The sequence below is a fragment of the Podarcis filfolensis genome (genome assembly GCF_964270895.1).
Source record: "Podarcis filfolensis genome assembly, chromosome: 2".
Taxonomy (NCBI): Eukaryota; Metazoa; Chordata; class Lepidosauria; order Squamata; family Lacertidae; genus Podarcis; species Podarcis filfolensis.
Genome location: NC_139605.1, coordinates 111,422,860 through 111,435,908, shown reverse-complemented (window position 1 = coordinate 111,435,908; position 13,049 = coordinate 111,422,860). Strand labels below are relative to the sequence as shown.

The 13,049-nt window shown below is 46.8% G+C and overlaps 1 protein-coding gene and 1 long non-coding RNA gene across 5 annotated transcripts in view; one reads left to right on the top strand and one right to left on the bottom strand.

Moving 5' to 3' along the window:
- LOC310756039 overlaps nt 1-13,049 on the bottom strand; it is a 45,734-nt gene that overhangs the window by 12,886 nt on the left and 19,799 nt on the right. The gene's annotated exons all lie outside the window — the stretch shown is intronic.
- The window catches only part of TIMELESS (timeless circadian regulator), a 59,814-nt gene that overhangs the window by 31,750 nt on the left and 15,015 nt on the right, over nt 1-13,049 (top strand). For all 4 annotated transcript variants that reach the window (XM_083599182.1, XM_083599180.1, XM_083599183.1 and 1 more), the window contains exons 15-24: nt 1,743-1,894; nt 3,505-3,602; nt 3,756-3,879; nt 4,707-4,908; nt 6,070-6,221; nt 6,814-6,899; nt 8,133-8,256; nt 9,753-9,835; nt 10,967-11,109; nt 12,733-12,955. In XM_083599182.1, coding sequence (XP_083455308.1) covers nt 1,743-1,894; nt 3,505-3,602; nt 3,756-3,879; nt 4,707-4,908; nt 6,070-6,221; nt 6,814-6,899; nt 8,133-8,256; nt 9,753-9,835; nt 10,967-11,109; nt 12,733-12,955 — 1,387 coding nt within the window. The remainder of the gene's footprint in view (nt 1-1,742; nt 1,895-3,504; nt 3,603-3,755; nt 3,880-4,706; nt 4,909-6,069; nt 6,222-6,813; nt 6,900-8,132; nt 8,257-9,752; nt 9,836-10,966; nt 11,110-12,732; nt 12,956-13,049) is intronic.

Sequence of the window (13,049 nt, the reverse complement as noted above, 5' to 3'; positions counted from 1 at the left end):
GAACCGCCGACCTTCTGATCGGCAAGTCCTAGGCTCTGTGGTTTAACCCACAGAGCCACCCGCGTCCCTAATATTTTGCAAAAGGAAGTAAATGTCAGTGTTCCAGTTGGAAAATTCTATTTATTACATATTACATTTGTATCCAGCTTTTACTGCAAGAAGCTCAAGGTGGCATGCATGGTCCCCCACCCTTTTCAGCCAGTGTGGTGTAGTGGTCAAGAGCGGTAGTCTCGTAATCTGGGGAACCGGGTTCGCGTTTCCGCTCCTCCACATGCAGCTGCTGGGTGACCTTGGGCCAGTCACACTTCTTTGAGGTCTCTCGGCCCTACTCACCTCAAAGAGTGTTTGTTGTGGGGGAGGAAGGGAGAGGAGAATGTTAGCCTCTTTGAGACTCCTTAAAGGGAGTGAAAGGCGGGATATCAAATCCAAACTCTTCTTCTTCTTACCAACAACCCTGTGAGGTAGGTTGGGGGGAGAGAGAGGGTGACTGGCCCACGGTCGCCTTACACCACTCTGGCTCTGATAGTACTGCCTAGTGTAGTGATCATATTTTCTAGTTGTGTGAAGTCTGGATATTGGTCTGTGAATGTTCAGTTGCCAACAGAGGTTTGGTAACACTTGTTTTTTCAGTTTTGCTTTTGCATCTTGCTAAAATCTTCTCCAGAGAGGTGTGAAAACTGATGATAGTAGTGCAATAGCCCACTGAATTTTCTCAGCCATCATTCATGCAGTGCCTTCTGGAAGCCAGTAGGGGGTAGGGTTGCTAACTTGCCAGATGTTGAGTTGGTTTTGTAAGTCCTCTAGCCCTATTTTGAGATGGTGCCACAGCCTCCTTTCAGAAGATATGATAAAAAGCATGTGTTTGGAAATGCAGGCAGGCTTGCAATCTGGAAACGCATTAAAATTAAAAATGTTCCTATCATTTGACGGGCAAAAGAATTCCACCCTGGTCGAACAGAACTCTGCAGTGTGAGTGGCAGAAAAACCTTAGTGTGAATCTGCATTCAATCCTTCCTCTTTGAAATTTACTTACTTTATTAATCTTGCCCTTGTTCGGAATGCATATGGCATCTTTCTTTCTTTTTCTTTTTTAAAAAAGTTTATAAAGCTAAACTTTTCAGGTGTATACATTTCATTAATTTTACAATCATTTTAACATTTCAAAGCTTGACTTCCTTCCCCCTCTTTCTGCAGTTCCTTGAATTTATTCTTTAATATATTCTGCATATCCAAATTCATTTATTTTGCTCACTTAATTATCTACTTTAAATATATACTCTTACGAAAGTTATCTTGATTTCTTATCCTTCCGGTTAGTTTTGCCATTTCTACGTATTCCATAAGTTTTTGTATCCGTTCTTCTTATGTCAAGACTTCTTCTTTCCATTTTGGGGCAAATAACTTTCTTGCCGCTGTAGTTACGTACATAAATAAATTTCTGTACAATTTATGTCAGGGTTAGGCAAACTTAAGGCCCGGGGGCCAGATGCGACCCACTCACTTTCTCAATCCGGCCCATGAATGGTCCAGGAATCAGCGTGTTTTTACATGAGTAGAAAGTGTCCTTTTATTTAAAATGCATCTCTGAGTTGCATGTGGTCTGAGGGACGGTGGACCGGCCCTCTGCTGAAAAAGTTTGCTGACCCCTGATTTAGGTAGTTCTGTCCCTATAATTCCCAAAAGAAAAGCTTCTGGTTTTTTTTTACAAAGGTTATTTTCCGGCATCTCTTTCTTGCCGTCAGGGTCCTGAGCCTCTCCCGGAGGACGTTGTCCCTTTCGATGCTGCATCGGAAATTCCGCTGGAGGAGCAGCGAGCTGAGGCCATGATACGGATCCAGGACAGTCTACTGGCTGGCCAGGCACCTGAAGCTCTGTCTCTCTTGCGGTCAGCAAGGTAAGGAAGTGGCTTCAAGGAATGTATCAGTGTCCTTAATAGTCTGTGAAGAACTATTGGTGAATCAGAGGAGCTAGAATACAGGAATCTCAGCTAAAGCATCTGTGACAGATCCAACCATCTGCTTTAAGACCATCAAGGAAGAAGAGTCCAGCACCTCTCGTGGGAGTATGTTCCACTGCCGGACAGCTCTTACTGGAATAATTCAAAACTAACTAACTGAAGTCTCTGAAAGTCCTTAAATGAATCACGGTGCCAGACTTTACCTGGCAGAGAGCAAGCTGTGAAGCTTTGTATAATCAGCCAATTGGTTCAACAAAGATATAGATAGATATAATGAAAAAATACTCTGGAACAGTGCATGCGATTATGTAGTGAACAGTGACTACATAATCGCATGAGCACTGTTCCAGAGTATTTTTCATTATATCTATTTGGAAAAAAGATTGGTTAATGAAGAAATTATGTATCTTTCTACTTACAAGTGTTGAACTAATTGGCTGGTGACGAATTCAACGAAACAGTAGTTGTTATCCGGAAACACTGTTCAGCAGACTTCAGAGTTGGACATCAGAATTGGACATTTGCTGATTATACAAAGCTTCACAGCTTGCTCTCCGCCGGGTAAAGTCTGGCACCGTGATTCATTTAAGGACTTTCAGAGACCAGTTTGTTAGTTTTGAATTATTCCATAAAGTTTTTCACGTTGTTATTGTTTCTGGCCGTCGTGTTGCTTTCGATATTGCTGACTCATATTTTGCAACACGAGTTTGTTTGTTTACGAACAGCTCTTCTTGCCAGAAGGTTTTTCCTGTATGTTTAGTTCGGAATCTCCTTTCTTGTAACTTGAAGCCATTGATTCAAGTCCTGCCCTCCAGAGCAGGAGAATACAAGCTTGTTCCCTCTTTCACGTGCCAGTCTTAAGGTAGTTGAATATGGTTATCTTGACACACAGAGTTGACCATCTCTGTGTTGTAAGAAACCTGAAAAGTAAAGGAAGTGTTGGAAGCATCTAGGTTTCCAGCTTCATTACGTGGTCTTTTAGCAGCCCTGTTTAACAAATGAACATGTCCAGTAGAAGGGTCTTCCTCCAGAAATGCATGGCAAATGTAAACTTAGCAGTGTGTGTGGCCCTATACTGGAATAACAAGAAGGCAGGTCTCTGTCCCAAGCAGCTTGCAATCTAAACGTTGACACGAGGGACTAAGAGGAGGAGGAGGAGATGATTATGGGTTGGGGAGGGGTGACATGGGCAATATGGGGGTTCCACCCCCCCCCCAGAAAAGAAAAGATTGCCAGCTTCACATAGGCCTGTTTTGTTCTTTAGACATTTATCTAAAATGTTATTTGGAATGAAACATTTATGAACGTATTCATAAAGGCCAATTGGATGCATCTCTATGCACAGACATAGACGCAAGGCACACAAGTAGTGATGTTTGCTGGATTATCACCCTTGTTCACAATTCTGTAGTTGCTAAAGGGGTGTGTGGGTATGTGGACTTGGTTTTGACCCAGTTCTTGATGTTGGAGTGCAGGAAGTATCAACCCTACTCTGCCCTAGCTGTTGCACACAGCTAATAACTCCCACTTTCCTTCTATTCTGTAAGGGAGGTGTGGCCAGAAGGAGATGTTTTTGGGTCGTCCTCCCTTGGCCCAGATGAAGAGACAGAGCTGCTGAGACAAATCTTCTTCGCCAGCCTGCCTCGTGAGTGTCCGTTCTCCATGAGTCAAGTAGAAAGGAACAGCAAGAGGGCAGGAGGGAGGGCTGCTAAGGATCTTCCCAAGGGAAGTCCCGCCTTCCCTTACGGTGGATCCTCAAATGTCCTTACATTTGACACGCCCCTTCAAATGCACGCAGGACAAACAGCACCCGAGACCGATGAACCTGAGGAGGCAGCTGAAGAAGAGGAAGTCGCTGAGGAAGAGTTGGCGTCTGTAAACGTGTCAGAAAAGGAGTTCAGTTTCCTGGATTACATGAAGCGGTAAACAGGGTGTTGTTTTTTGTAAGAGATTTCCCCCCCCCCCCATCCTTCTGTGTGCCCAGGGCGCTTCAAATGTCTTGAGCCTGTTTCCTCTGGCATTCTTGTCCATGTCATTTTTTAACACCCTTCCTCCGCCCCCAATCCATCATAAGGGCTAGAAACTTTACTTAACAAAAAGAGAGAGGGACTGAACTTTAGGAAGCCGAATCCTGTGCCCATTACCACGTTTTGCGCTTCTGTGGAGGTGCAGTATGCAAGCAGCCCTGACTATAAATATCTCGCCCTGGTCTTTACGCTATGGTTACCAGATTTTTTTCAATGAATCTGGAATCTGGGGACACTTTTTTTTTTTTTTTAAAGCTGAGTAGCAACAGGGAGTCAGTAGTGAGGGGTGGTGAGGCAAAAGACCCTGGGACTGAGCACACATGCATATTGTATAAAGGTGCAAAACCCTTCTTTCACACCCTGTGAAACAAATGCACAGAGGTTTTTTTAAAAACTGGGCAATGGCTGCCCGCCTGCGGCTCCCGAGCCTCCCCCAATCTGTCAAAACAGGAGGAAGGGGGCAGGAGATCTGTACTGCCGGACATCCCCGGTTTCCCTTCGGCAGCGGCAGTCAGCAGCCTGGAGTCAGCCAGAGCCAACTGCGCTACCAGGCTGGCTCCGGGCTGCTGAGGCTGCCGCTGCCATGTTTCCCGGGGACAGATTTGCAAATCTAGGGACATTCCGGGGACAGAATTTGTCCAGGGACAGATTTGCAAATCCGGGGACGTCTGGTAACCCTACTTTACGCCGAACGTGTTTAATATCTACACCCTGGTGTGCAGGTTTGCCAGTGCCAGTGTGGTCAAGGCCTATGTCCTGCTCTTCAAGAACTACCAGCAGAACAGCGCCCACACTAACCACTGCGTGGTGAAAATGTTGCACCGCATCGCCTGTGACCTCAAGATGGAGGCACTCCTCTTCCAGCTTTCTGTCTTCTGCCTCTTCAACCGGCTGCTCAGTGACCCTGCTGCTGCAGCTTACAAGGTGAGGTTCACGGTAGCTGGGTTGCCCTCTGCATCATCAGAAACGTGAAGGCTACATCCTAAATTCACCTGCTAAGGAGCAAGCCCCACTGAACACAGGGGGACTTTGTTCCCAGGTAAACGTGTGTGGATTGATCTGTGAACGGGGAAATTGCAAATTCAAACAGTGCCTCTACCACCCAGATGACTGTAGCAGTCTCCATCCTCTCTACCCACAAGAGGATGCCTTGTTGCAAGGTTGTTGTAAGAAATAAAGAGAACATTGTGCTGAATGTTTTAAGGCACCATGTGTACTCGATTCCCCCCTTTTGTTTTTCAGCAGTACCTAGCCCTTTTATCTGCATGTCAAAAAGGGAGGGGCCTTTTTTACATGATCTTTTGAGAATGTCATTTTGGATTAATGTTTGTTTCCTTGGCAATTTGCTGAGGAGGGAATCTGGCATGAGTCAGTTGCAAAAAAAAAAGTTGCTTAAGTTTTATAAAGCGAGCTAAGAAGTAGAAAAAAGAAAAGACAATTCCCAAATCTGCAGATTGCTCTTTTCTGCCTGCTTGAATCTGACATGTATCCTACCTCCTCCTATGTATGCAGTATTATTAAGGAAATCTAAAATACCTCCGGGACCGCCTCTCCTGGTATGTCCCACGGAGGACCTTATGGTCATCAAATAAAAACATCTTGGAGATCCCAGGCCACAGGGAGGTTAGGCTGGCCTCAACCAGAGCCTGGGCTTTTTTAGTTGTGGCTCTGATCTGGTGGAACGCTCTGTCACAAGAGACTAGGGCCCTGCAGGACTTGACATCTTTCCACAGGGCGTGCAAGACAGAGCTGTTCCACCAGGCCTTTGGCCAACAAGGCACAGTCTGACCCCCTCCTTTGGTAATCCTCATAGAACTCTAGCCCAATGGTTGCCATTAAGCTGATTTGAACTGATTTTATAATGAAATGATTTTAGAATGTATCATTTTAATGTTGTTAGCCACTCTGAGCCCGGCTTCGGCTGAGGAGGGCAGGATATAAATAAAATAATAATAATAATAATAATTATTATTATTATTATTATTATTATTATTATTATATCATGAAATATTCCCATAGCGCTGAGCAGCAGTGACTGCTGAGCCCTGAGACTTAAAATAAATAAATACTTCTCTCCAACCCTAGGAGCTGGTGACCTTTGCCAAATACATTGTGGGCAAGTTTTTTGCACTTGCAGCCAGCAACAAGAAGGCCTACGTGGAGCTGTTGTTCTGGAAAAGCACAGCCGTGATTCGGGAGATGACTGAAGGCTATGCTTTGGCAGAGGAAGATGAAACGTGAGCTCCTGGAATATTTTTCCAGTAACTTTTAAGTTTCTGAAGGGGCATTTCCAGAAACGACTGGCCACTCTCTCAATATATTCCTTTTTTGTTTTGTGGGGATGGTGATTATTTAACAAATATCTATGTGTATAAAGCAGACAATGGAACAGGGAAAAAAACCTCATAGGTCAAAATTACAGTACAATGCAATATAAAACTATAAAAATCCTTCCCAAAGCAGTGGCGGCAGCACATTTTGAAGACATACAGCAAGTGAGGGGCCTTTTTGCCTTTAAATTGAGGGGCAGAGGGAGGTAGCACAGTATTCAAGGACTTCCACGCAGGGTTGCCACATCATGGCAATGACAGGAGAGTTTCTGGCATCTTCTGCCCACTTTCCCTCACGTGCTTTTGGTGAGCAGACCTCCAGATGCGTGTGGGTATTCACATGTGAAACAATCCCAGGTTCACTTTTTAAATTATTCCACATCAAATACCAAGTCAGAAGAATTAAAGTTAAATCTCTTTTTATGCGGGGGGCGGGGAGCATAAAAGCACACGTCAACCTTCCCATCTAAGTATTTATTCTCTCTCCTTCTCCAAACAGCTCTAACTCCCTCAAGGCTGTTCAGTGGACTGAGGAAGACGAGGAGGAGCTGAGGGAGCTTTACTACAAGTACAAGGAAGTGGAAGGTACCAAATGACATGGATGTGGGGGGAACAGCATTGCAATCTAAATACAGTGGTACCTCTGGTTGCGAACGGGAACCCCGTTCGCAACCTGAAAGAAACGCAACCCGAGTCTGCGCATGCGCGGGTCGCAATTCGCCGCCTCTGCGCATGCGTGTAATGTCATTTTTGCGCGTCTGCGTGAGCGGCGAAACGTGGAAGTAACCCTTTCCGGTACTTCCGGGTCGCCGCAGGACGCAACCTGAAAAGATGTAACCTGAACCGAATGTACCAAGAGGTATGACCGTAGAGCAAGATTGAGACTTTCAATATAGGATGCCTGTATTTTATCCACTTGGATAATAGTAATAATAATTTATTATTTATACCCTGCCCATCTGGCTGGGCTTCCCCAGCCACTCTGGGCGGCTTCCAAAAAAATACTAAAATACTGTAATACATCAAACATTAAAAGCTTCCCTAAACAGGGCTGCCTTCAGATGTCTTTTAAAAGTCTGGTGGTAGTTGTTCTCTTTGACATCTGGTGGGAGGGCGTTCCACAGGGCGGGCGCCACTACCGAGAAGGCCCTCTGCCTGGTTCTCTGTAACTTGGCTTCTCGCAGCGAGGGAACCGCCAGAAGGCCCTCGTTGCTGGACCTCAGCGTCCAGGCAGAATGATGGGGGTGGAGACGCTCCTTCAGGTATACTGGACCGAGGCCGTTAAGGTCAGCACCAACACCTTGAATTGTGCTCGGAAACGTACAGGGAGCCAATGTAGGTCTTTCAAGACCGGTGTTATGTGGTCTCGGCAGCTGCTCCCAGTCACCAGTCTAGCTGCCGCTTTCTGGATTAGTTGTAGTTTCCGGGTCACCTTCAAAGGTAGCCCCACGTAGATAGGGTTGAATGCTAAATTCTACCACAAAAAGGACTTCTGGACCCAAATTTGGGGGTGGGGGTGGGGAAGGCACTTTGAGCTGGCCCAATGTTGCAGTTTGGATGAGTGGCAGGTCCTAAATCTGAAAAGGCTAATGAAGAATAGTGGCCCGTGGCAAGTAAGAATTCCCCTCGAGCCAGACAGGCAGGAAAGCCCCTGCCAAAGCTACAGGTGTGAGCAGATAGGTGAGCAAAATATGTAGGCCGCTTCTTGATTGGGGAAAGCCTTTTGCTACTTTATTTTTCTTGCATGAGGGTGGAGAGCCTGGTCTTCCTCCTCACCCAGCCACTAAGCCTCTCCCCTTTTCCCTTCTCCAACACCAGGTGAAGATATCCTTAACAACATCCTTGCACACCTGACCACTCGCAACTGGACACGCAAGCAGGTGGCCAAGCGATTGGTGCACTTGGGGCTTGCAAGGAGCCTGCGGGATTTCCCTCGCGAGAGGTAGGTCTTTGTTCAGAGGGCTGCGACCTTCCTCTCTGATGGGCTGTCTCGGGGCTATGGCATTCGATAACAGTTGTAGGGAAAGAGTGTGGCTTGCCTCTTCAATAATAATAATAATAGTTTTATTTATACCCCACCCTCCCCAGCTAGGGTGGCTAACACCAGTAAAATTACAGTAAAAACATAATGGGGGGGAACAATTTAAAATACAGGTTAAAATGCAGCCTCATTTTAAAAGTAGCCCTTAGATCAAAACCATAAGGGGAGGGAAACATAAGGGTCAGACGGAGTCCAAACCAAAGGCCAGGCGGAACAGCTCCATCTTGCAGGCCCTGCGGAAAGATGTCAAGTCCCGCAGGGCCCTAGTCTCTTGTGACAGAGCATTCCACCAAGTCAGGGCCAGTACTGAAAAGGCCCTGGCCCTAGTTGAGACCAATCTAACCACCCTGCGACCTCCAAAGTGTTGTCATTTATGGACCTTAAGGTCCTCCATGGGGCATACCGGGAGAGGCGGCCCTGTAGGTACGTGGGTCCTAGGCCACATAGGGCTTTAAAGGTCAAAACCAGCACCTTAAACCTGAGACACACACACACACACACACACACACACACACACACACACACACACTTTCCAGAATTCCTAGTGGATTCTGGTTGTAGGTGCAGAATTTTAAGCCCTTGTACACAAAAATCGTGATTTTTTTAAAAGAGCAAATATTGATTTTCCATTGAGTTGTTAGGCGGCATGCAGAGGCTGCCTGTGGAAGCCTCTAGAAAAGCTGCTGCACCCTTTTAAGTGCCAGGTTTTATTTTGCAAGATAATGATACGCTTGAACATTTAGATAATCTCTTTTAGTGCACGCAGTCTGAATGGCCTTCACTCACGTTTTAAGCGAAACAAATTGGGGCATCCCATGGAGTTGTTCTCATTCTGCATATCAGAATTGTCCTTCCCGATAATGCAAATTTTATGGTGAAAATGTACTGTATTTTGTGACGTGTGTAAAGCATCAAAGAAACACATTTGCTTATGTGCTGAATAGTCTGTAACCTGAAGCATCTGTAACCTGAAGCATCTGTAACCCGAGGTGCCACTGTACCGAATTTTTCCGTCTATAAGACGCCCCCATGTATAAGATGCCCCCTATTTTGGGGGACTCAGATTTAAGAAAATCCATCCTCGGCGCTATCTGTGTATAAAACGCCCCCTAATTTTGGACATTATTTTTTAGGGGGGGGAACCTAGTCTTATAGACGTGAAAATACGGTATATAAAAAAAATCTTGTGCAATGCAACTTTACAGAATTTGCACAGCCCTGTCCTTTTCCCTCGTGTAATTCAGTCCATGCAGGCTTCTTACTGGATAACCTTGTCCTTTTTCTTTCTTATTCTCCTTGCTGCACCTTATAGTTTCACCCCCATTTCCTTGCTTGCTGGGAAATGTTGAGGCGCGGCAGGGAGCGCCATAGTTGCTATTGTACGCTTTCTTCGACAGGAAGGGGACACGCATTGCATCGTGGACGGAGGATCAGGAGCTGGAACTTCAACGCCTCTTTGAGGAGTTCCGGGGCACGGATGGTGAGGGTCTGCGTGGTTGGAGGGTCCCGAGTTTGCAACCACAAAAGGGATGCCTGCTCTTGTAGAGGGGGCGGAGCTTAATACCTTCTAAGCCCAGGGGTGGGGGACCCCGTGGCCCTCCCATATGTTGTCGGTCTGCAATTCCTGTCAGCCCCAGCCAGCAAGGCCACTGATGATGGGAATTCCTGCCTCCTTAAAGCCACACTCACAGACTTTTTTGGTGCCAAGTTTGCTCCAGTGCCAGGGTTATTTTTCCAGCAAACCTCCAATAACCAGGGTTATTAACCCCCTTCACCCACTTCTGCTTTCCCCCCACCCCTCCCCAGCTCCAGGATAATATTATGTGCAACACTTAAACCAGAGCTTTCCAAACGGTGTGTCGTGACACATTAGTGTGTCCGCCTGCAGCATGTCACATAATAGTGTCTGTTAGTTAGGGGTTAGTTTAACCTCTGGTTTGCTAGTAAAACGGAATTACGGTGTCGCGAAATGATGCACATGTAAAAAGTGTGTCATCAACGTGAAAAGTTTGGGAAGCTCTGACTTAAGCAGTAATATATGTACGTTTAAGGGACGTGGGTGGTGCTGTGGTCTAAACCACTGAGCCTCTTGGGTTTGCCAATCAGAAGGTTGGTGGTTCGAATCCCCGCAACAGAGTGAGCTCAGTCCCAGCTCCTGCCAACCTAGCGGTTCGAAAGCACACCAAAAAGTGCAAGTAGATAAATAGGTACCTCTCCGGCGGGAAGGTAAATGGCGTTTCCGTGCATTGCTCTGGTTTCTGTTGTGCCAGACGCAGCTTAGTCATGCTGACCACATGACCCGGAAAAACTGTCTGCGGACAAATGCCAGCTCCCTCGGACTGTAAAGTGAGATGAGCGCCGCAACCCCAGAGTTATCTGCGACTAGACTTAACTGTCAGGGGTCCTTGTCCTGTACCTTTTTATATATAGATTTGGCATTTCACGTATGGGGGTATTAACAGAGGTGACGCCAGAATGGTCTCTGAGAAGAACGATGCGCTTGGCATCCTAATAGCCGTGTTCCGTGGGGGCACACAGAAGTGAGGGAGAACTGTTCCTTCTTGGGAGTAAGTGTAGGGTGAGTCCTTCCTCAGTTTCTCCCTCTCTGCAGATATCCTGGCCAATGTGATGAGGCATATCACCGCTAAGCGTTCCAAGGCCCGCGTTATCGAAAAGCTGCTCAGCATGGGGCTGGTGTCCGACCGAAAGGAGCTCTACAAAAAACGCAGGCGTAAGCCTGGCTCCCTTGCTGCGGTATGGCACCCGCTTTCTGTTCTGTTCGTTCTTTTCTCCTGCATGCGGGCGAGTGATAAAATACTTGTGTGAATGTGCATGGTTACCTCGGCATCATTGGACAGGTCTTTTTTATTATTTTTATTATTATTACAGTCGTACCTCGGGTTAAGTACTTAATTCGTTCTGGAGGTCCATTCTTAACCTGAAACTGTTCTTAACCTGAAACTGTTCTTAACCTGAGGCACCACTTTAGTTAATGGGGCCTCCTGCTGCTGCCGCGCCGCCGGAGCACGATTTCTGTTCTCATCCTGAAGCAAAGCTCTTTGCCTGAAGCACTATTTCTGGGTTATCGGAGTCTGTAACCTGAAGCGTATGTAACCCGAGGTACCACTGTATTATTATTATTTTACTGAATTTATTGAATTTAAAGCCCAAAACGGCCTTGGCCCAGTATACCTGAAGGAGCGTCTCCCCCTCCATCGTTCTGCCCAGACGCTGAGGTCCAGCGCCAAGGGCCTTCTGGCGGTTCCCTCATTGCGAGAAGGAAAGCTACAGGGAACCAGGCAGAGGGCCTTCTTGGTAGTGGCGCCCGCCCTGTGGAACGCCCTCCCATCAGATGTCAAAGAGATAAACAATTACCTGACATTCAGAAGACATCTTAAGGCAGCCCTGTTCAGGGAAGTTTTTAATGTGTGACATCTTAGTGTATTTTTGGTCTTTGTGGAAGCCGCCCAGAGTGGCTGGGGAACAAATAATAAATTATTATTATTATTATTATTATTATTATATACTGCCCTATACAGTGGATCTTCTACTCACATACAGAATCCATTCCGGAGGTCCGTTCATGAGTCGGTCGGGGTCTCTGGTAGAAGCGCTGTTCTGCTCGTGCACATTCGGCAGCAGCGCTGTTCTGTGCGTGCGCAGATGGCAGAAGCCACTTCTGTGCGTGCGCAAATTGTGGCAAACCCGGTATTCTGGGTTTGCTGTGGTCACGAATCGAATTGTTCGCAAGTAGGGGCGGTGGTAAGTCGAGGTGCTACTGTACCTGGGGGGTCTCAGGGCAGTTCACAGAATAAAATTGAGATGTAAAACTGCAAAATACATAATAAAAATAAAAAACAACAACCCAGTAGCCCCCCCCCCAAAAAAAACATTTTAAAAGGGCATAGGATGTAAATCAACCAAAGGCCTGGTTAAAAAGGAATGCTTTTGCCTGGCGCCTAAAGGTGTATAATGAAGGCGCCAAGCGAACTTCCCTGGGGAGAGCATTCCACAGATGGGGAGCCACTGCAGAGAAGGCCCTGTTCTCGTGTTGCCACCCTCTGGACCTCTTGAGGAGGAGGCACATGAAGAAGGGCCTCAGAAGATGATCTCAGGGTCTGGGTAGGTTCACATGGAAAGAGGCGGTCCTTAAGGTATTGCGGTCCTGAGCCGTTTAACCAGCAGTCTTGGGCTGGTTGGCTCCCTTTTCTCCTCCAGCGACTTCAAGACGGGCCTTGCTGGGATTGTTACCTTTAGGTTTACCCGTGGGTAATGGTTTGATTTTTTTCCTGCATAGCATTTGTGTTTTGTTGGAGGAGTAAGATGCCTCTTGTTAACTATGACCTCCTTAGCGAGCTATCTTCTTTTCCCTTTTAGAACAAAGACATGTTCCCTAAGGACTTTGCAATACCTCACCCGGACGAGGCTGAGGAAGATGATGAAGAGGAGGAGGAAGATGACTTGGATAGCGAGGAAGAAGGGGAAGAGGATGGTGGCTATGATGTGGGGAACAGGCCATTGGGTGGGCAGCCTAACAAGAAGGGGGGAGCTGCCTCAGCTAGAGACTGCCAGGAGCTTCTGCGATGCCTGAGGCGGGAAGGTGAGAGCCTGGTGGCAAGAGAAGGAATTGTGGCATGCTGCGGCGCAGCTCACAGCAGCATGGTGGTTTGGGGGGCAGGCAATAATAATAATTG